General features: G+C 43.3%; 1 protein-coding gene across 2 annotated transcripts in view; it reads right to left on the reverse strand.

The window, feature by feature from the left end:
- Window positions 1-15,964: 15,964 nt before the first annotated feature.
- Window positions 15,965-23,263, reverse strand: part of INTS6 (integrator complex subunit 6) — a 76,794-nt gene continuing 69,495 nt past the window's right edge. For both annotated transcript variants that reach the window (XM_054586496.1, XM_054586495.1), the window contains 3 exons: window positions 19,469-19,840; window positions 18,414-18,507; window positions 15,965-16,677 (listed from right to left, as the gene is read on the reverse strand). In XM_054586496.1, coding sequence (XP_054442471.1) covers window positions 16,584-16,677; window positions 18,414-18,507; window positions 19,469-19,840 — 560 coding nt within the window. In that variant the 3' untranslated portion in view covers window positions 15,965-16,583. The remainder of the gene's footprint in view (window positions 16,678-18,413; window positions 18,508-19,468; window positions 19,841-23,263) is intronic.

Raw genomic sequence — 23,263 nt, forward strand, 5'->3', positions numbered from 1 at the left:
GTGGTCCTTCTAAAGATGCTTTAACAGTAAAATTTTAAATACCTTGCATTTGCAGAAATATTGCAAAGTCGGTGTGCCGATTCTTCCTGCTCTCTGGACATACTAGGAAAAGCAAAGCTTTAACCTACCCTCCTCCCCTGCTGTGTATTGAAGGCACACAGTGCACACAGCCAACATAAAAAATGTCTTATCTATTATAAACATATTTATATTTTTAGACTGAGTGAGACAGTCTGTTAATCGTCAGCCAACAACTTTTCTGCACCTACTATGCACGAGACACCCCACGGGGCGGGCGGTAGCCGTGCGGCTGGCAAGCACTGCTCTCAGACAGCCGCGAAGGGAGTTGAGCTCCGCCACAGCTTCATTGTCATCTCTGGCCAGTCGCTTTCACTCTTTAAGCCTCAGCTCTCTCATCTGTAAAGTGAGGATAATAACAACATAGTTGTGTGAATATGGAATTAAATAATCCACATAAAATACTTCTCCCAGTGCCTAGCACGTGGTAAGCACTCGGTAACATGAATTACTGGGAAGTAAAAAATTGAGAGCGACAGCCTCCCTTCTCAAGTAGTTTATGATATCGTCAGTAACAGTAATAAGAAGCAAAGTGCTCTGTACATCAGAAGGGTAGAACAAGCAAAGTGTGAATGGGATTTTAATAACCAAAGGTCACGAAACAGCTGGAGAGGAGACGACAACCGCAGGGGCGTCCAACCCGCGCCCTGCGGTCGGCATGCAGCCCGGGATGGCCCTGAATGCGGCCCAACACAAAATCGTCAATTTACTTAAAACGTTATGAGATTTGGTGTGTGTGTGATTATGTGTTGCAGTGTATTCAATGTGTGGCCCAAGACAGCGCTCCTTCCTCCAGTGTGGCCCAGAGACGCCACAAGGTTGGACCCCCCCTGACAGAGGGAAGGAGAGTCATTCACAAGCAATCAAGGCAGCTGGAGGACACCTGGAAAGAAGAGCCGAGGCAAAGGGGCCAAGGCAGGAGTCCGGGGGCTGGGGCGTCAGCGAGCAGGGGGCGGGGCGGAGCTGTGAGGGAGACCCCGGAGGTGAGCCTGGAGGACCCCACCATCCCAGCTGGAGTTCGAACGTTACGTAGTGCATTAAAAAGTATACCGAGTGAGACTTTTACAGGAAAGCTGATGGTTTGTTTTTGTTTCTTGGCTTTAGGATCCAAAATCATCTCAACTTAAAAAACATTTTAAATTCTTGGGGAGTCACCGATCTTTTTGATCCACTCAAAGCTAACTTGAAAGGAGTTTCGGGGAACAACAGCTCGTTCACGATTTTTGGCATTGTGTTTGTAGGAAGCTTTATCATATTTTGATTACAGGATTCTCATTGTTCCTGCAGAGCCTGCAGGGGTGATCGGCCAGAGTTAATGTCACTTAGAGGCATCAAGAAAGTGCTCTGCATTCCCTAAGATGGCGTGCGCCTTATAACAGTCAGAGTTGGGTTAGGCGTTGTGGAGGAGGGGCATTTCTTGAGACCTCTGAGTGCTGTTGTCAGAGACCATGTTCGGAGCAAGGTCAGCGACCACAGAACCGCGGGGCGCACCCGCCCCCTGCCCGTGCCGGCCAGGAGCGGGCCAGGGACGGCGGCGCCCCGACACAGCTCTTCACCGTGGCCTCCGCAGGCCTGCCGGCTTCACAGCCACCCTTTGTTTCTCCCGCCCTCCCTGCACCTGTTCCGCCCGCTTCTGATGAACTCACCTTGAAGCTTTCCCTCATCCATCAGCCTCCTGTCGTCAAATTACACACATACCTGCGATCTCGCCCTAAAGTTTTCTCCTTCTCAGAGTCTGTGTTAAATTCCTTCCCCCATAGTACACACACTACTACCGGAGCAAGAGGGGCTGTGTTTGCCTATGATCTGACAGGCGACTTACATCAAGCCCTAAAAGACAGTGGAATGCCAGAGCCTTATGTTCCAGAATCTTCTCAGGAGATCATTAGCTAAACTATTGCCCATGCCAAAGGCTCCGGTTCATTTCTCCTCTAGATAGTAGTAAATTCTCTGTACAAAAATGACTCTGCAGCAGGCATTTGCATTGGCCTTGACATTCTCCTCTCCCGCTGAGATTGAGCATCTCTCTTTTGAATGCTAGAACGTCATGGCACAGAGAAGTTTTCTAATTCTTTGCTCAGAATCTTCCTTCTTCAGCAATCACAGAAAATATGGGAGTTTGATCTACAAGAGAACTCTTGGGCTCTAGATGTGACTAGGCAGACTAACCAGCCGATTTACTTACCAAATATAACACAGGAGGAAGAATCTATTCCAGAGTGTGTAACATCCACCAACTCCGTATTCCTTTCCTAAACACGCACAGAGATCAGCAAACCACAGTCACGTGCAGGGACGCAGGGCCCCTCACAATGCCTGGCACACAGCGGATGCCCGAGAAATACAGATTTGGTTGAATGACCAAGCCCGAAGCTCTCCCTGGTGACACAGGTATAATCTGACATTGTAGAAGAAGACTAGAGGGCAAGGAAAGAGGGAGGCCTGAAGAACTTGAGTGCACACAATCTTCAATATCGTGCGAAGTCCAATCACAGTGTCCCCTTGCAACCCTGGTGCTCAGCCACGGCAACCCTGTTGTTGATGGCAATCTCACTTTACTAAAGATTATTGTGGTTCAAATCTTTGGGGCCATTCTTGACCTTTCCTTCCACACCACTACGCGCAGTTAATCACTACGACTTACTGATTGTTCCTTTGTAATTCTTAAACATCTCCCTGTCTTCATGTCCTAGAAGTACATCTTAAAATGCCATCAATCCTGTGCCCTCAAACTGGACTGAGCTGAGCTCATAGCATGCAGCTCCCCTGTGGATAGAGACTTCCAAAGCCTTTAAGCTCCTCTGACAGCAGCTAATAAACAACCTAGTTTAAAAAGAACTTTTTTTTTTTTATACCTAACCTCTTATGTTACGATGCAGATAAAGACTACCAGTGTTAGTTTAAATCAGCAGAAATACTGGCTCATGGACCTGGTTTGTTAAATAACTTTTGAGCAGCTACCACATGCCAAGTGTGAAGTTTGCATTCACGTTTCTTGCTCATACCACACACCAACCTTATCACCTTCTCTCATTAAGCTTTCTTCCTCTCATGTAGGGTCACCAAATGACAGCCCAACCCCTGTTATAAATAATGTTTTACTGAAACACAGTCACTCCCATTTCTTTACAAATCCTCTATGGTGGCCTTCCTGCTACAGGGACAGAATCAAGCAGTTGCCACAGACACCATACGGCCTGCAGTGGCTAAAATATTTAACATCTGGCCCTTTATAGGTAAAGTTTGCCAACTAAAATATTGCTTCCCAATGGCCCTTCTTTAACCATAATCAAGAGACTAGTCATTTCCGTGCCCAAGTGGACTATCGACTTAATTCTGGAGACGCGGCCACCAAATCTCTCGAATAAAAACTTCCGTCATTCCTACAACGGGGTGGCTACCACCTGGCTCACCGCATACTCGTGCAAATGGAACTCTGCCCCACAGAGCAAAACATCGGCAGAGATCAGCAGACAGCTTGCCAGAGAGTAAGTGCTCAGAAAATGCCGGCCTCCCTTTCCACAGCAAACGAGAGGTTACCACAGAGTGTTGTACTCTTGATGGAAGCTCACCAGCCGCAGGGGAACATTTGTCTTTTTCTTCCTGTTTGGTTCCAAAGCCCAAAATCATTTTATTCACGTTCTCCTTCCCCATTTAAAAGTCACTTGTCTTCCTTCATGTCATTGATTCCTTTTGTTGCTGCCCGAAGAACTTGCTCGATATCATTTCAAAGCCCACCTGAGCCCAGAGTGTAATTTTTCTTCCCAAACATCCTTGACACTACATGCCATGGACTTTTAAGAGTAATTCCAGTTTTACTTACACTAGGGATACCATCTAGAGATCTCCTTTTTGAGCAATTCCACTTCCTATAGGATCCACAGGCTTGATACAAACCCATGCTTCTTAATCCAAGAAATACTCTTTGTGTACAAACTTGAAACTTAAAAGACTACTTTACTAGTGACTTTTATTAGGGAGTCATTAGTTTCCAATCGCTGCTCAGCTGGAAGTACACGCTTCCTGTTCCTGTGGCTTCAGCGAGCAGCCTGCCGCCCACAGCGGCTCGGCTGCGCACTGAAGTTCCGTCACACCTGATGAATGCTCGAGCTGCGACGGGTCATCAGGATGCTGACAGAGGTCCTTTCCGATGTCGGTCCTCATCCTGAGAAAATCAGCTAGCAGCTACCCACAGACAAATCCCCACTGCAGAAATCCCAGAACCCAGGGCGCGGCCGAGCGCCTCTCTGAAACACAGAGGCTGGGGACTTCATTAGAAGGGTGAAAGGAACGACCACCTCTGACTGCGTCGCCCTCCTTCAGGCTGACGCAGCACTGTATCCACAGTGCCCCCAGGGCCTACAGCCTCTCCGGGGGGAAAGAGAGCCCAAGGTTGACAGCCAGCTCCCCTGAAGTTGCAGGATGCTTCCTGACAAGCCCACTCGGGTCTCGCCTCACAGCGACCGCTGGGGACCAGATAGAGATTGGCAGTGGCGGGGTGGGCGGGAGGCAAGGCCTACAGTAAGCAGCCTTCGAATCTTAGCAGAGCGCGTTCCTGCGGGCGGGGAACCTCCGCAAGGACTCCAGCCGGCAGCCGTGCTCATCTGCAGAGAGGAGTCAGGGGCCCAGTCTGGCCAGAGAGGCCGGTTGGCAGTTCTGCCTGATTTGGATCCGCAGTCAGTGAGCCGTACTACTACCCCACTGAGGCAGGGAAGCAAATTCACGGCCGCAACAAACCATTGAGCGTAGCCTCACGTCCCACCCAGCCAGGAAGCTCGGCCAGGGAACCCAGGGAGCCAAGAAGCCCATCCTCCAGCCCCATGTGGGCAGAGAGTCAAGCCAGCAGCCCTGCCAGTCCACTGAGCACAGCACCTGGCCTTGCATAACCAGGGACCCTGACCAATAATCCTGGCGAACTGCTTACTTAAATGCACGGATACCAATGTAAGGAATCCAAGAATCATGAGGAATCAGAAAAACGACACCACCAAAAGAAACAAATAAAGCTCCAATAACTCCCCTAAAGAAATAGAGATCTGTGAACTAACAAAGAATTCGGGATAATTCTCTTAAAGTAGTTTAGTAAACAACAAGAATACACAAAGAAACTAAGCAAAACTAGGAAAATAATGCATAAATAAAATAAGAAGGTGAGTCAACAAAAGAAAAAGAAACCATCATATAAAAGAAAAACAGCCCTGGCCAGTGTGGCTCAGTTGGTTGGAACGCCATCCCGTAACCTAAAGGCTGCCGGTTTGATTCCCAGTCAGGGCACATACCTAGGTTGCGGGTTCGATCCCCCAGTCCGGGCGCATATCATCCCCAGTCCGGGTGTGTGTGGGAGGCAATCAATCGATGCTTGTCTCTTGCATCGATGTTTCTCTCTCTCCCTAAAAGCAACGAAAAAATGTCCTCAGGTGAGGATTAAAAAGATTTTTAAAAAGAATAGAAATTCTAAAACTAAAGAATACAATACCTATACTGAAAACCTCAAAAGAGAGTTTAAACAGCGGAGTCAACAAAGCAGAAGAGAAAAGCAATAGAGTAGAAGAGAAGTCATTTGAAATTATTTTACCCAGAGGAGCAAAAAGAACATGAGAGTGAAGAAATTCTATGGCAGTTGGGGACATCCATAAAAAGAAACAATATATGCATATGGGAATCCCAGAAGGAGAAGAGAAAGGGAAAGAGAATGAAAGTCTATTTAAAGCAATAATGGCTGAAAACCTCTCAAATTTGGGATGGAAAATGGGTTTCCAGATGCTTGAGGCCCAAATAGGTTGAACCAATAAAAGGGCCACACCAAGACACATTATAACGAAACTGTCAAAAGTCAAAGACAAAGAAAGAACTTTGAAAGCAGCAAAAGAGAAGAAACAAATTACATCAAGATAACCCGCATAAGATTGGTGAATTTTTCAACAGAATAGGGGAGTGAGGTGTTATATTCAAAATTTTAAAGGAAAAAAATGTCTACCAATAATACTATAGCCAGCAAAGCTGTCTGTCACAAATGAAAAAGGGAGTAAAGATATTTGTAAATAAGAGCTATGGTATTTCATCACCAGTAGAAATGCCTTACAAAATATGCTAAAGTACATTCTTCAAGCTGAAGTTTTAAAATGTTAATTAACATTATAAAAACATGAATGTGTTAAAAAAAATCACTGTTAATGGTAAATATGTATAGTCAAAATATAATTCTCTAATACTGTAATGGTGTGTGCATCATTAGAACTAATCAACAAATTCAGTAAAGTTGCAGGATACAAAATCAACATACATATATCAGTTGTGTTTCTATACACTAACAATGAACTATCTGAAAAAAATTTTTTTAAAAAATCCCATTTACAATTACATCAAAAACAACTCTGAGGAATAAATTTAACCAAGAAGGTGAAAGATTTCTATACTGAAAACTACAATTCATTGATAAAAGAAATTAAAGAAGATACAAATAAATGGAAGGATATCCTGTTCATGAACTGGAAGAATTAAGATTATTAACTGTCTATACCAAATCAATCCTCAGATTTAAAACAATTCCTATCAAAATTCCAACAGCACTTTTCATAGAAATTTTTTAATCCTAAAATTTGTATGAAACAACAAAAGGCCCTGAATAAGCAAAGCAATCCTAAGAAAGAACAAAGATGGAGGCAATACACGCGTTGATTTCAAACTATATTACAAAGCTATGGTAATCAAAACAGTATGGTACTATTATAAAACCAGACATATAGATTAATGGAACAGAACCAAGACCCCTGTAATAAATCCATGCACAATCAATGAATATTTGACAAGAGAACCAAGACTCCTCAAGGGGGAAAGGTAGTCTCCAATAAATGGTGCCAGGAAAGCTAGATATTCACACACATACAAAAGGAAACTGGACCGCTTTCCTACACTACTCATAAAAATGAGCTCAAAATGCATTAAAGATGTAAATGTCTGAAATCATTGAACTCCTAGAAGAAAATATTGGGAAAAATTTCCTTGAAATTATTCTTGGCAATGATTTTTTTAATATAATACCAAAAGCATAAGCAACAAATACAGAAATAAACAAGTGGGACTACATCAAACTAAAATTTTCTTCACAGCAAAAAAAAAAAAAAAAAAATTGATAAAATGAAAAGGCAACCTATGAAATGGGAGAAAGTATTTGCAAGCCTCATATCTGTTAAGGGGCTAATATCCAAAATATATGAAAAGCTTATACAACTCAATAGCAACTAACAACCACCATCCAATTAAAGATGAGCAATGGATTAGAATAGACATTTTTCCCAAAGTAGCTCTTCAAATGGCCAACAGGTATATGAAAAGGTGCTCGACGTCATTAATCATCAGTGAAATGCAAATCAAAACCACAATGAAACACCCCCACCCCCCGCACCTGTTAGGATGTCTATTATCAAAAAGACAAGAGATAACAAATGCCGGCCAGGATGCGGAGAAGAGGCAACACTTGTACCCTGCTGACGAGAGTGGACATGGGTACAGCCACTATAGGAAACAGTGAGGGGGGTTTCTTAAAAATTAAAAATACAACTACCATGTGATTCTGCAATTCCTCTTCTGGGTATACACCCAAAGGAAATGAAATCACTACCTCAACATATTGCAACCCCATCTTCATAATAATGTTATTTATAATAGCCAAGACATGGAAAAAGACCTACTGTATTTTGCCATGTATAATGCGCACCCACGCTTTGTGCATATTACACAGGGGATTATTATACCCATAGTATGTAATCATTATACCCCTGTATAATGCACATCCTTGTTTTTCCCTCAAAATTCTGAGCAAAAAAAAAGCGCGCAGTATATGTGGCAAAATACAGTAAGTGTCCATCGGCAGATGAATGGCCATAAGAAAGAGGAAAACCCTGCCATTTACAACATGAAAAAACTGAGTGAAATAAGTCAGAAAGAAAGAAAAAGACAAATACCGTATGTCACTTACATGTAGAATCTAAAAAGAAAAAGAAAAACGAAACTCAAAGAAACGGAACGTGGATTGGTATTTGCCAGGGGCAGGAGAAGGGGGTCGGAAGTGGACGAGTGTGCTCGAAGGGTCCACATTTCCCGTTAGAAGTTGAGGATGTACTGTAGAGCATGGTGACTATATACTGTATATTTGAAAGTTGCTAAAAGAGTAGATCTTAAAAGTCCACACACAAGAGCCGTGGCCGGAGTGGCTCGGTGGCCTTTGGCTGGGGCATTGTCCATCCTCCCAAAGGGTGTGGTTCTGACCCCCGGTGGGGGCTGACCTGGGAGACAACCAATCAGTGTTTCTCTCTCACATCGAAGTGTCTGTCTCTCTCTTTCTTTCCCTTCCTTTCTCTCTAAAAGCAATAAAAAAAATGTCCTCGGGTGATAATAAAAGAAAGTTAATACACAAGAAAATTTTAACTATGTGAGGTGATGGATGTCTTAACTCATCTTACTGGGATGATCGTTTCCCAGGATATACATATATCAAATCTCTATATTGTACATAAACTTACACCAAGTTCTATGTCAATTATATCTCAGTAAAGCTGGGGGAAGAGTAAGGTGTGAGGAGTGGAGCAGAGAAGAACGGAGGGAGCAGCTCACCACAGCCTAGATTCCGAGGCCATTTCGGCTTCTTTCCCACACTCCGTATATCCTGGGCCGGGTGCTGTGTGACACACGCTTTCCACCTTTTCACAATGTTTTACAATTAAAAAGATGAGCAAAATAAAGTAGAAGCAAGTTCTGGCAATAACTTTCTAAGAAGCCACTAACTTTGCCAATAGGGAGTAATAATAACTTAAACACAAATGACACAGTGCAGGATGCGCTTACCCTCCTTTAGGAGCAGCTGTGGATCAAATGCAGAGGCGATGATGTACGCTGCGCAATCTTGTGTTTCTGTAACAGCATGTTATAAAGACTCTCAAACCCTTTTATAAAAATTTTTTAAAAGATTTTATTTATTTATTTTTAGAGAGAGGGAGAGAAACATTGATTGGCTGCCTCTCACAGGCCCCCAACCCAGGTCCTGGCTGGCAACCCAGGCCTGGGCCCTGACGGGAAACCAAACCAGCGACCTTCCGGCTTGTGAGTTGACGCCCAACCCACTGAGCCACACGGGAGGGCAAGACTGTTCAACCTTTTGGGAGTACGACCAACCACACACAGAGAATGGTGGTCTCTACTAACAAAGGAGAAGGGCCGCTGGAACAATCATTGGGATCAGACTTAGCCAAGGCTCTTCTTGTCCTGACCCCCATGAGTCTGCAGACGCAGCCAACATTTCCTTATGAGGGAAATCAGATTAAAGATCAGGAAGGCAGCTGCTTTTACAGGGTAAGGAAACAAAGGTGCCATGTGAAGTGTCTAATATTCATTCATCCAACCTTCACTCTATACAAGCAGCATTACCCCAGTTGAGCAAAGTACAAAGTATCTGGAAGTACTCAGCTTCTGTCTCCTAAGAGCTAACAATCTGAAAAGTAAGGTTGTCACGTAAACATGTTAGAAGATGTTATGGAAGAAGAGTGGAGATTATACCAGGAGGGAGAGCAAGGAAGAGTCTTACCCCTTTGCTTTGGTTAATGAAATATAATATAGGCGCCAACGGATTTATGGTGAGCTACGGTTTCCCAAAATACGTTCCCCAGAGTACCAATCTGGAGAATTTGGAGAAGGGAGATGCTGTGGATGGTTCCACGGTTAAACACTACATATTGTAGGCCTCCTGTTGTGAGTCACTAGGAACAGAAGCAAGTGAGCAGCCCTAAGAAGTCCACTACTAAAAGCAAAAGCACAAAACGACTCAACCGGCACTTCCCTTTTTTAATAAACCAGGGAACCCTTTCACAGAGTAGCACCTATAAAAAACCTTGGGAACAAATTCTGGGAAAGTAGGTTGTATGACCTCAATGGTACCAAGAAGCTGCTCACGCTGCAGGAGAGGACGAGCCCAAAGCCGGGAGGGTCCCTTTTCGTTTGGCTTCCATTTAGTTTCATTAGCTCCAAACCATTTCAATACCTACTTAACAAAAGCATGTAGGTATCTGCAACACAAGATCGGGGAAGAAGGAAAACATGAACCTACGGATGGCGCCTGAATTCTCACTTTGGTCATAAATGTTGTTGCTCCGAAATGTTAACTGTTACCAGAGATAAAGCTTAAAGAGGCACAGATGCTGGAGCCTGCGAGCTAGGAGCCTTGGCTTACGGCTGTGCAAGTATGAAATGTCAGCAATTGGGCCATTCCTGCAGCGTGGTGGTGAACAGCTACTAAAATGAAACTCTTCAGGGGCAGCCTCAAGAAACGGAAACAGCTAAGCCCTTCTAATCGAAGACGCATTCATACCAGGTGGTCTCACATCTCACATTGTGCCACAGCGCCTGGTTTCTAACACAAACACACTTACTGTATCTTCTTATTTACTCAATTATTTGCTATGTTAACTTTATTATGAAACCCTTTATCTGCTCGTTAACATTCGTTTAAAATGTTCAGATACCATACTAGATAGCAACGAAGCCACAGATGAGTAAAACCTCATGACCACCAAAGAACCATTTTTTAAAATCCAAAATTATTATAGGAAATTTCTTTCCTAAAAGATCCTGCAGAAAGAGACCAACTGCTTGCATGACCAGATTCTTCACTGATTTTAGGACAAGTGATGTCAGGTGAATGTTTCCATTGATTTTTCCTTTCTCTGGCCCTGTCTGGTCCCCTTCACGATGATGGGTAGTAACTGTTCCTTACAGAGAATTCAACCAGCTCATAATTTCCTGTGTATACCTAATTTACAAGATGGATGGAAGGCTGCAGATTCTATACTGTGGGCTCGTTTTACTCTCTCGTGACATTCACATGCCATCTCCTGGTATGTGCGTAAAAATGCAAAACAATTTAAATCTTCGTCTAAACAGAAACAAAGAAATTTCTTCAAAATACATGGACCTCAGAACGATGAAGACTCAGCACGGATATGCCTTTCCAGCCGCGTGCTCGCGCTGACTAGGATACTTCCTGAAAGATGATCGTGTTTGTGTGAAGGGACTCAAGTGCCCCACTCTGACAAGTGTGTGACTGCAGGTGACAATGGCTCACTTGCAAACGAAAGAGCTGGACGGAATCATTTCTAAAGGGTCCTCTAGTTCTAAAGATTCTTGACTTTCACTTTGTTGTGTGAAGTAATATTTCATTGCGGAGTTGTTTCAAAATGATCCATGGTAAAATTACAAAAATCTGTTGATTCCCCTCACTTACCACATTCCTATCTGCTAGGCTTATCTTCGAAACTGTCAGCACACAACTGTTCCCACCCTGACCTCTCGTTCTCTTTGCACATTCCTAGCCCGTGAAGCCAGTTGCTTGCACAGCTGGACACACCCTGGGATACAGAATGGAGCTCTGCAAGTGTCGGGTGCATTTTCAATACACTGAGCTCCGCCTTGGAAAGCCTACAAGTGCCAACCTGCCACGCAGTCCTTTAAAAGTGGCTCTTAAACTGCAGTCCAATCCGGCACTCAAGGGAAAGCATCTGAGAAGCTTGCTGAAAATGCACACTCCTGGGCTCCAGAATCTGCACTTTAACCCATTCTTACACCACCGAAGTTTTAGAAAGGTTGGCTGATAGAAAGATGCAAATATGAGCTAGAAATTATTTTTGAAAGTGTCTTGAAAAATGGGGCACAGCTCTGAATGTGAATTTGGGATTTTTAGATAATTTATTAAATTTGAGGTTTGGAAAATTGCCTGATAGTGCTTCAGAATTTCCCGATAAGCTCTTCCTAGCTATATAGCAAGCAACGTAAGAATTTAATGAAGTACAGTGTGTTCTTTACAAATGTACTCAAATCCCTAAACCAAATGCATCAAAAATGCAATAAGCGATTCACATTTTTATTTCCTGGGGTTAGGCCAAGATGGCGGCTATGTGACTGAAGCGATCCTCAAAGCCAAGACCCAGGTGTCAGTGGGGCTCGGGGGCATCTGCAGCCACAGGTGTGGTCTCAGGGGAACCCCGCGGCCCATGTGGTCCCACCGCTGCCCGTATCTACCTGTGTGACATTTAGCCAGTTCAATCTTTCCACTTCTCAAACTTCCACCGAAAACCCCAAGTCCAGGTTTGGTTTGGCAGTTACAAAAGAATGTTAATAGAGAACACTGTTTCAGAAAAATGACGGGAGAAGAGAGATACACGTTTTGAAAAAGACTTGTACCATCGTCCCCATAAGCAAGGAATAGGGTCATACGGACAATTTCCTCCAGTAAAATATTCCATGGAATATTTAAAAAATAAGACGCAGGTTTCACTAAGTGATATCTTTTTAATTTCCCCATTTCACTTCATCATAACTATGTGAAATATTAGGATGCTTTGTCAAAAGTCAAGGGATACAACTGACTTCATGTCCAATTTTAAGAGTGAATTTCTCCAAATGAATAGAAACTGCAATGAGATTCTTCTTTGTCTTTCCTGCAGCTCTACTGTTACTAAAAAGGCCTCAGATTCCTATTTTTAAAGCAGATGGACCATTCCTTTTTCCTGAGAGAACACAACACAGGTATCCGTGGTTTTTGGTAGAATTCACATAGATTAAGTCTTTCTCAGCATCTCTCTAGCAACAAGGGCTTATCTGCCGCGCAGCCCAAGACCAGCACTGCTTCTGGACAGTTTCTACGCGGCATCAGAAGCCTCCCAGGTCTTGGGTTGTATATCCCGGGAAAGAGGGACATTTGATAACTAAAATGAAACTAATAGGCTCTGTAGGTTCTCCCCTGCTCTCTCATTTGTAGTTGATGTAGATGTTTAAAATCCGGGTTTCTACTTCTGGGGAAACTCAGAAAAGTCACAACAAGTAAAATAAATGGTAAATCTGGACTTTTTCCAGTTGCCAAGCTTTGTTGCCATGGTAGGCTAAGAGAGTTCCTTCGGGCCACTAGCGTGTCCAAGAAGTCCTCCGACTCTCAGCAAGCCTAACAGTCTGGTAAATGCACCTGGATTTCTACAGTCTTTTTGTTGATCTTTCTCAAGCTTGGCTGAAATTACACAAAAATCAAATGTTCACCCTTGTTAATTTAAATTTCCACTATACGACCTCATCTTAATCCAAAAAAAAATGGTATGATACTGGCAAACCCTTAGCACATCAGAAGGAGAAGCAGAAGTCCTTTCGTGTCAACAACATTGAACGAAATATTCAAATTATTCCTCTTAATGTTGCCCCTCCCCCTCTGACAATTATTTATCAACCCAGGAAGGAAAAGAGATTCTCAGTAAAGAGTTGTTGGCAAGTTTAAACAATGTGTTAAAAAAGAAATAGGATGGAACAAGATTAATAAAATCAAGCAAAAGTGGATCTACTTTAACTAAACATCAGGCATTATTTTTATTTATGGAGAGAAAAAAAGTCAAAAGTTAGAATAATGAAAATTACGCATAGGCTTTACACAAATTTTTAAGGAAATACTGTCAACATCATTTTATCTGAGAATCATTTGCATACTGCTGTAACTTGCGCTAGAAATCAAAGGAACACTTTTGTGACAAAAAGGATGAAAATGATCATTCACTAGGAAATAATCTATTTTGGGATTATCTGGGGGGAAAAGGTCCATCAACAGAATATGTCCTGCTAGAAATCATCTCAACCCCATATATATTAGATGAAAATGTCACACATCACTCAGAACAGGCCACAAGGAGCCCTTAGAAAGAATACATGTTAAAAATGAAAGATGACAAAATGACAGGTTCTACTCCCTGCAGAAGGAGACAGTACTCAGTTCGAACAGAAAGGTCACTGTCAAAAGCTGATAGCCAATAAAGGTTGATGGTAGTTAAGAGAACAATTTCCTTTTTGGAATTCGACTGCATAAAAAGGACCATAAAATCTTTGAAGTAGTAAAGGACACACCACTATTTCAATGACAGGTGTTCGCAGAACTGCATTAGTGAACAGAGAAGGAAAATGAAAGACTAATCCAAAACCAGGGCCACCTTCTGCCGCGCATCTAAACACAATCCCTGTGAGTTAATTTACCTTTCCAGGAAGGACTTGCCCACGTTACACAAAGTGGACACTCTTTTGGTGATAGGGGTATTGAAGAGATTAAAAATGAGTCTCAACCTTCAGTACACCAAATTGATCCATCTTACTAATCAAGGGCAAATAATGGCTCAATCAATTGACAACTGGGACACGTGAAACCATTAAGAAAAACTATCTCACTCTCAAGATTTAACTGCTGAAGAGTATCATCTGTCCAGCCTAGTCATCCAGTGACCTGAAGGGCCTGAAAGACATGGTATTGCCCTCGAATATACCCCCCATTCCCTTTGCTTACAGGAATTCTACACTATTTCACTAAGTGAACTAATATGCCCAGTTTCTTAAAATAGAGATGGAATATTAGGCTTGAGTTTCCATGGGGGTTCAGACCTCATGACTAGGTTTTAGGATGAGGGCGTAGAGTATGGTGGCAGAGAGAGTAAGGACAAACAGAAAAGACTGAACAAACTGCTTCTTCCCAACTCCGTCTAGGGGTCATCCCCAAAAATGGATTAAAGGTCAAGGGTCTAAAGGATTATTATTACCTCTCGGGAACCTTTGAAATGGAAGTAAGAATTGTTTGGTAAGGAAGGCCACTAAATATCAGAATAGACCAAATCCCTTTCCTAAATATTCTTAACCATGAACTTTTATCTGAATGACTTGTATGTAATCCCTTCCATTAATCTCAGAATCTAAACATATAATTTAAGACTAGACAATATATTCTGGATTTTGTGTAGCTCTTGCTGAATTTAGCAATATGACTGTAGATAATTACCTTAACATTTCCATCTATTAAATGATATCCTGCTTTACTTAAAGGTATTTGGTAAAGATAAAAAAGGTTTAAAGAACTGCATATGAAAATACTCTGTAACACATACCCTCCTCTCTCCTGACAGGGCTTGTCTGCAGTGCTGGGAGTTTCGAACCCCCTAGACTAAAAAGGACAGAGCACAAGCACATTCTCCGCTTGCACCTGTGCTTTTCTTCGTAAGAGCTACAATTTCATTTTGCTACACCCTTGAAATATGAAGTGTTCTGCTAAAGTGTAAAAAGATAAGGGTATGTCATTTTCAAATGTTATGAACCTAAAAATACTTCAGTTTTACTATAATTTTATAAATTTATTTCGCCCACTTAACCTAAACCCATTTCAACCTCCTCTTCCTGCCGGTTGCCCCAAGCACTACAAGGCACAGCAGTGGCACGACAAACGGTGAGTGAGTCAGGTGCGGGGTCTCGTCCCCAGGAAGGACACATGAAGCCATTTTACTGAGGGACGGGGACAGCGTTGCCTTTTCCTGGTCCCAGGAAATTGGGGGCAATGCAAAATGAGCAAAGTCATCTTAAATGTGTTTCCTTTCCATTTAGCTTCTGAATCAAATGGAGAGCTTAAGTGTGAGAACAGCAGAGCAGGAGAGAGACCCCCGGGTCCCGGCTCTGTTACGGGACTTCGGTAAGCATGACATCACACTTACTGAAGGCTCGGTATTTCAGAGTAGGCCGTGCGACGTGCCCCAAGCTCACGACCCCCTAACTCAGGGCCGTCCACAACCCTAGTGAGACAGGAACGGGGTGGAAGAAAAGTAAGGAAACCAATAATGTCCAAAGGTGTCTGCTTTGTGAACAGCTTCTAAAGTATCTGCCTATCTGCTACAGAGACCGTTTCCTTTATCTAGGCAGAAATGGGAGCATGTTGGTGTGACCAACCAAAACTAAGAACATATAGTAAGAAAACAATGCAGAGTATGTACCACGTAATTACAGTTAGGTTTAACAAATATGAACTTCAAATGGTGTATTTTTTCCAATGCTAAAAAGCAAAGCTTTTAAAATTCCATTATCTTAAGATGGTTTTTAAATGATTACTTTAAATGTGACTATTTCCTAAACCACACAAGAGTAAAATAGAGCATTTATTGATGGATAACAAAAGTGCTTTTCTTAAATATTCTTCAAAATACATTTGTACAACTTACAATAATATATCCAAAATAACTGTATATACAAAACATTACCTAGTTTTAATGTATGTGCTTTTTTTCCCCAAAAATTACAAAGTAACTTCTTTTTTATTATTTTTTTTTGGCAAAGTTCAACCTTAACAGAGGTGACAATTTTAAAGGTTGGTTTAAGAAAATAGAACCTGAGGGAAATTGACACGCAATAGTCAATGACAAGCAAGAGATTTGGAGGAATATTTTTAGTTTGTTAAATAAAAATGTTTTTTAGAGTGATACTTTTCACATTACAAAAATAAACAAAAATGAAGAAAAGGTCACTGTAAAATGATGAGAAAAGGATCTGTAGACTTGCTCTTAGTATCTCAAATAGCCAACAATGCATGTCAAAAAGTGAATGCAAAATCACAACAGTCTTGTATTTACTTTGTATTTGGAGAAGATATAGTGAAATAAGTGGCCACATTCTGTTTTCTTTTAATTGCTATTAATATGGTTGATCTGATTGGCTCTTCGATGAATTTCATCCAAGAAGTTCTCCAGTTGTTCTATTAGCATTCTTTTTTTAAACCTGTATAAAAAAAATAATAGCACTCTCAATTTCTTGTTAACAGATGAAGTTATGTATCAGTATATTGTTTTTCTTAAAAGAGAGAAATGGCCTGGGGAGGATTTTTCAAAGTGAAATGAAAATTAAAAATGAACAATTATACGATATGTAAAAGCTGCTGGAAGAAAGAGGTTATTCCTTCCACAATCAAGAAGAAAAAGGAAAAACAACCTAACATATACAAGGATCACTAATATTCCAGCAAAATTAGGGCTCCCAAAGCAATGACTCCAATAGCTTCTTCTTGCGCTCTTTGAAAGCTGAACGTAAAAAGGAACATGAACAAGGTGTGAATCCAATCCCCCACTAAATGTCAGGTGACGTGAAGGCTGGGCAGTAGCACTTAAAAACCACAGTATTCGACGGCTGCAATCTGAAAGCTAGCAAATCAAGGATAATGAGACAGCTTTAGTACAAAATATGGCCAATGGCTCAAGTTCAAGGTGCAAGTTAAAATTTTTTTTCCGTTAACAAATACAGTACATTAAATCTGCACTCATCTACATAAAGTACTAACACTGCCGATGCTTTTTAAAATATCCCCAAATACTGCCTACTTTATGCCCACTTCCTCTCTACCTGTAACCACCACATCATACAACTCTCCAAAACAGTAATTTTTAACCTTTGTAACCTCACCTTACACATAAATTAATTAATGTTAAAGTCCTGCGGCACACACAAAAAAAGTTTTGGCCATCTGACAAAAAAAAAAAAAAAAAAAAAAAAAAGGAGTTATGATTTTGATTCATTCACGCTGGACTGCTATATTGGCTATTGTCATTTTTTTTTAATCTGACAATCTAAGGGAAGAGATGCCAGCGTCCCTGACTAAACAGTCAGGCAGTGCACATTTTACAAATTCGTGCGGCGCACTCGTCGAAAATCGCTGCTTTCAAAGGTGACAGAAGTAGGCCGCAGGCAGGCGCCAGGGAGGTAGCTAAGTCTGTGAGGGCGTTCGAGCTGACTGAGTGTTACACGAAAAGCAAAATATGTTAAATGTACAAAACACATAATATGAAAAGTTATCACCTCATCTTCTTGCACCTTCAAGTGGCCTAAACCTAGAGCCTCTCTCCCCGCCACTCCCCATGGAATGAACCGCTCAACCTAAAACAGACTTGAAGGGCAGCACAGGAGAACCTGGGGCTACGGAGTGGGTGTATTTGGAAGGTCAGATAAGTTAACCCTAAGTTTTCTTAAAACACTACAAGTCTTAAAGGAAAAATGAAGAACAATGTTTATATTCACTAAACTCATAAAGCTACGAGTCCCAGTGAGCGGCACTATGGAGTCGTCTCGTACAAGCTCGGCCCACGCCCCTCGCTCTGGAGCGCAGTCAGGGCAAGGCCGCCAGCCCCACGCTGGCCCCTTCGTTCCATGTTTTCCCACAAACAAAGGAGCTGCACTAAAGTACTGCCTTTCAAGGTTATTTCTAATCACTCATTAATATTAACAGTAGTCCAAATATAAATAGGAGAAAAAGTAAAGGCTATAAAATATAAAGACAACAAAAGCCACAGAGTAGGAAAAAAGGGAATTATGCAAGTATGTGTAATGTGCAGGAAGAAAAGGTCTGATTTCTAAAGAATTTCTTTCAATAACTTAAAGCGGAGAGAAGTGCCACATATGCCATACATCTGTATAACACAAGAGGCGCTCTTAAATACTGAAGACAACGTTCGAAGGTTATTTACCTTGATGCTTCTTTAATGACGTTTTGTAAAAATATTAGTCTTGTCTGTAAACTGCCTTGCACATGCTTCAGTAAAGTGAAGATTCTTTCATATTCTTAAAACAAGAGAAGCAAAAAGAAAAATTAAGTGGCTTTCCTTTGCATTCTTATTCAATATTTTCCTACTGCAGTTTACAAGATATACTAAGAAAAAACGAAAACATTCTACATAAAGTTTTCACTGCTTACTGAAGACTTTCTAATACATACATTTCATCAAACACCAAAAAGATAAAAATAACTTGTCAAGCACTGCTTTTTTGGTGAAAATTCCCATTAAGGTATCAAAGCTTAGAAGGGTGACTAAGTAGCTTTTTGGTAGTGCCACTAAAAAGCAAGAAGCAAGTGGCCTTTACTAAAATCCATCCTTATAATTTAAATTCTAAACTACAGCTACCATGGCGGAGAACAGGGGGTGGGGATATATGGAAGAAAAGTAAAAAAGCGGATTAGGAGTGCTATTTCGGTTTCCAGTTTTCACACAAACGTCTGCCATGTGCTGTAAGAGGCCAGCTGGCCAGGACCGAGTCGGAGCCACTTCCGGGCCCTCGGAGCAGGGGTCTGTCTGCCCACCCCTCCCGAACACACGCCAGCAACGCTGGAACTTCATCCCACAGAGTTGAGTGCGCTCACATCACAGAGAGCTTCCGTAACTTCAGTTTTCTGACCTAAACACATCCCTGGTCACTGCCGCAGTTTGAATCTTATACAGAGTGCTAGGCTGCCACCTTAAAACTCCAGCTGTTGGCTAGAAGAACACGCAAGGCTAGGGGTTCCTGTTGCGGCAGGGGCTGTGTGTTCTTCCTGCGCACTCAGGCCCTCCTGCTCACCACCCCAGCACAGTACTTCGGACATAGCAGGTATTTGCCAGCTTTTGTTAGCTGAATAAAGAATCAGATCTCACATAGCTTACATATTGTTCAAGACTGATCTAGAATCATGTTTTTAGTTAATTTGACTTTTTTTTTTGAGCACACAGAGAAATCAAATCTGAGGCTTGTGTCTAATTATACATACTTCTTCCTGGCTTTCGAATCTCTTTCATTATTTGTGCTTTTAGTTCAGTGTTGACTTCTTCATGGCTTCTGCAATGCATCAGTTTCTTTCCTTTGTTGAGTGAAGATGCTGGTATATTCTCTTCAGGACACTGTACTTTATTTCTTGGTTCCTCATGGTTTTCTAAAAATCCACCAACAGCGAGGTCATTAGTTCCTAAATGGTCATGACCAAGAGCCTCCGTATGATTGGTTGGTCGTTCCAGTAAATTGGCTGGAGAAGATGTTGCAAATTCAGTATCCATAGCATTTGGTGTGATATCTGATGAAAGTTGGTCAGCAACATGATTTTCAACCACATCATCTATTATCGAATCATTACTAGCTTCTGGAACTAAAAACAGAGATAAGGGGAAAAAATTATGAGACAATTCTAAAGCACAGAGTAATGAAAACGTCAAAGAAGTATCAGTACAGAAAACCACAAATGATCTCCTTGACGGATGCAAATTAACAAATAATGTGATGATTCTTAAGCTTAAGCTTTAAACATAAAGATATGGTGGATTCAATGTGAAACAATCACAGTATTTACAAAATCTGTACATTTTTATTTTTTTCTGCCCTTAAGAGGAAAAAAAAAAAACAGTCGACTTCAACTTTTACTTCTGTTTTATTCTACGGCAATTTTATTGAACAAGGGGGGTTTTAATGATTTAGGGAAATACATATGACCTAGATTTTCCTGGTTACCCTTTCTTCAGCCCTGGCTCATCCCAAACTTCCGTGGCCTTATACCTCTGTTGTCACTTAAAGGCAGAAGTAAATGCAGAACGTTTAAAATGCTCCATACCCTTCTGGGAGGCCACTGGACGTAAAAGCTGCCACCGGCCGCTTCACCTGAGGTTAGCAGCCCTGCTCCCCACAGGGCGCAGCTGAGTCTTAAGGCCGCTCGCCACTCGTCTAGGACAATAGCTGCACACATCTCCACTTTCCCCACTTCCTGTCCCCCAAAGGGACTCACCCTCACAAAAGTCCTCAACCTTCTCACTCCCTCCTCAGGTCTAGTCCATGATATGCAAGCTTTAGCATCTTGTACAACTCCTTTTTTTAAACTGAAACCAACCTTCCTGCAAAGACACTGCTCTCCTCTTCAGACCTGACAGAGAAACTCCTCTCTCAAACGCTCTCCATGGATGCGGGCTCACTGACTCCTTTGCCTTCAGCGCCACCTCAAGATCCTGCTTCCACACTTTCTTGGGCAAACTCTCCCTCTTTGCAGGCCCATCTGAGTCTCCTCACTCACCCCCTCTCCTCACCACTATTGTTATGGGTCTCCGGGCACACCTCTGTGGCCTCGATGTCTCCGAGATCTAGTTCGCAGACTTCCTCCCACACCCACGTCCCTCAGGACGTCATTCTAGGTCCTTGCTGCTCAGAGTGTGTGGCCTGCGGACCGGAAGCATTAGCACCATCAGACAGCTTGCGAGACATGCTCACCCAAAGCTCCGCCTCCACCCACCCAAGAGAGCCTGCCGTTTAACGAGGCCTCGGGGGCTTCACACACGTTCGAGTATGAGAAGGGCTGCAGTGCGGACTTCGACGTCTAAGCAGATAACCTGCCAAGAGCCTGGCCTCCCGAGTTCTCCGTAGCTTGTCCCCAAAGAACTTCCCTACCTATTCATTCGCCTCTCGAGTCAAACACAAGTTCCCGGATGAAGAGCACCCTTATCTTTGCAGTCCGCCTGCGACTCGCTCTTTGCTCGGCCAGGCTCACGCCCCAGCGACCTCTCCGCTCTCTCCCTCCTGTTACCCAGACCACGTCCAAATGCCTGCTGAGAGCCCATAAGGCACCACTTTTTAGCTTGTGCTAAACGCTCTCCTTCCCCTGTTCTGCCACGTCACTCGCCAGGCAGAACCCCACGCCGAGCGTGCTGGGGGAGCGGGCCCAGCTGCAGGGCAACCTCGGCTCCTTCGCCCACGAGCGGTCATTCGCACGTCCACCCTCTGCACCTCTCCCATTGTCCTGCTCTCTCCGTCCCTCTCAGCAGCACCCGGCTCCTCTGGCTTCACAGAGGGACGGAAAGCGAAGCTGCGGGAACGCACCCTGCTTCCCACCGTTAGGCTTGTCCCCACAGCCCTCAGGCCTCGGCGGAAGCAGCGCGCTGTCATCTGGGGTGCGGACCGTCCCCCTCAGCCGCGCCCGCGGTTCGGTGCTGATGGCGACGCTTCCTCTCACCTTCATTTTTAACTGCGCCCTTTTTACCGGTTCTGTCACTCCTGCACTGAAACGTGCTCAGCTCTCTACCATCTTAGAACCAAAGCAAAACCACCATTTTTAACCCCTTGACCTCTTCCAGCTACCACTCTTTCCCCACCTACCCGTCACAGCTGGACCTCTCCAGCTGGCGGTGCACACTCACTGCCTCCATTTCCTCATCTCTCGCTCCTCCACCGACTTCTGTAGTCTTCTGTCCCCCTTGTTCCATCAAAATTGCTCTCGCTGAGATAAGCAAAGACTAACAGAATCTTTCTGACCCTCCTCTTGACTGATCAATTTAAGAAGCATTTCAGACCATCAACCACTCAGTTTTCCTCTCCTTTAGCTTCCATGACACTCCATCCTTCCCTGTTTGTCCTCTTTCTTGGATTCTTTCTCAATCCCCTTTTCTGACCCTCACAGCTGCTATCGGCTTTGGCATTTTCAAGGCCCTGTGCTTGGCGCTCTCTCTTTTCTCACTGTTTGCTTGAGTGAGATTTTACCCGCTCCAATGGGGGGTACGCTGCCTCCCACAGCTAACCTCTCCAGCCCCATCCTCTTCTCCCCAGTTCCAAACTCAAACCACCATCCTCTAACTTCAGGTGCCCCTCGGCTACCTAACGTCCACTTCTAAACTGAAGGCACCGTTCCACTGCACCCCGACACCGTCACCTACCCAGCGTCTCTCAGGACAGAAGCTCGGCTCTCCCCCGGCCCCCTGGCTCCAGTGTCCTCTCCGTCATCACCACGTCCTGGGCTGTTTGCCCAACTACTTCCCAAATACGTACCCTTCCTGCAACTCCATTAGCGCTTCCCTGGGCTTCCTAACTGGGTTCTGTACACCCAAAATACTTACTTACCCACATCAAATACAACGTCGGTGTCCACAGTCATAATTACCTTATATATTTTCTGTGTGTGGAAAAGTTTAATTTTGTTTAACTCAGGGTTCAAATCAGGCCCAAAATTACAAATGGTTTAAAGGTTTCCTAACTACCTTTGAATCTATAAAGTCCTTCTGTACCTCTTTTCTCTGTGCACTTTTCTGGAAACACACGTACACGCACACTCTAGACTGCTTTTCCCACAGTTTCCTATGATCTGGACTTTGCTAGTTGTGCCCCTGTTCCGTCATCTACATGCTCTGCCCCCCACGCTTCCTGTAACTTGGTAGTCAGACCCAGAGGCACGGTCAGGCTGACATTCAAAACCCGCCGGGCGGGGCCGCAGGGCTCCCCCCGGCCGTAGCGCCGCGTCACCCCCTCGGGAGGCGTGCGCAGTTTGGTTTCTTCCTCCCGGAAGGATGCGATAAGCCTTGAATAACCACTACCTATAACTAAGGAATCCATCAATTCAATAAGGGCTCCCTACAGCCATTCTTATTCTTCCCTGATAACATTCCACACACTTTATAGTCTTTATAAAAGGCTAATCATCTCGGGTCACCATCACCTCTTAAACCGTTCAGTGAATTCTCACTGTCCTTAGAATAAAGTCTAGAATCTTCACAATGGCGTCCCAGGGCCCTCCATGACCCGGCTTCTGCCTTTCAGCTTT

This window comes from Pteronotus mesoamericanus, unplaced genomic scaffold, assembly GCF_021234165.1.
Source record: "Pteronotus mesoamericanus isolate MK-2021 breed Mesoamerican mustached bat unplaced genomic scaffold, CSHL_Meso_final contig_94, whole genome shotgun sequence".
Lineage (NCBI taxonomy): Eukaryota > Metazoa > Chordata > Mammalia > Chiroptera > Mormoopidae > Pteronotus > Pteronotus mesoamericanus.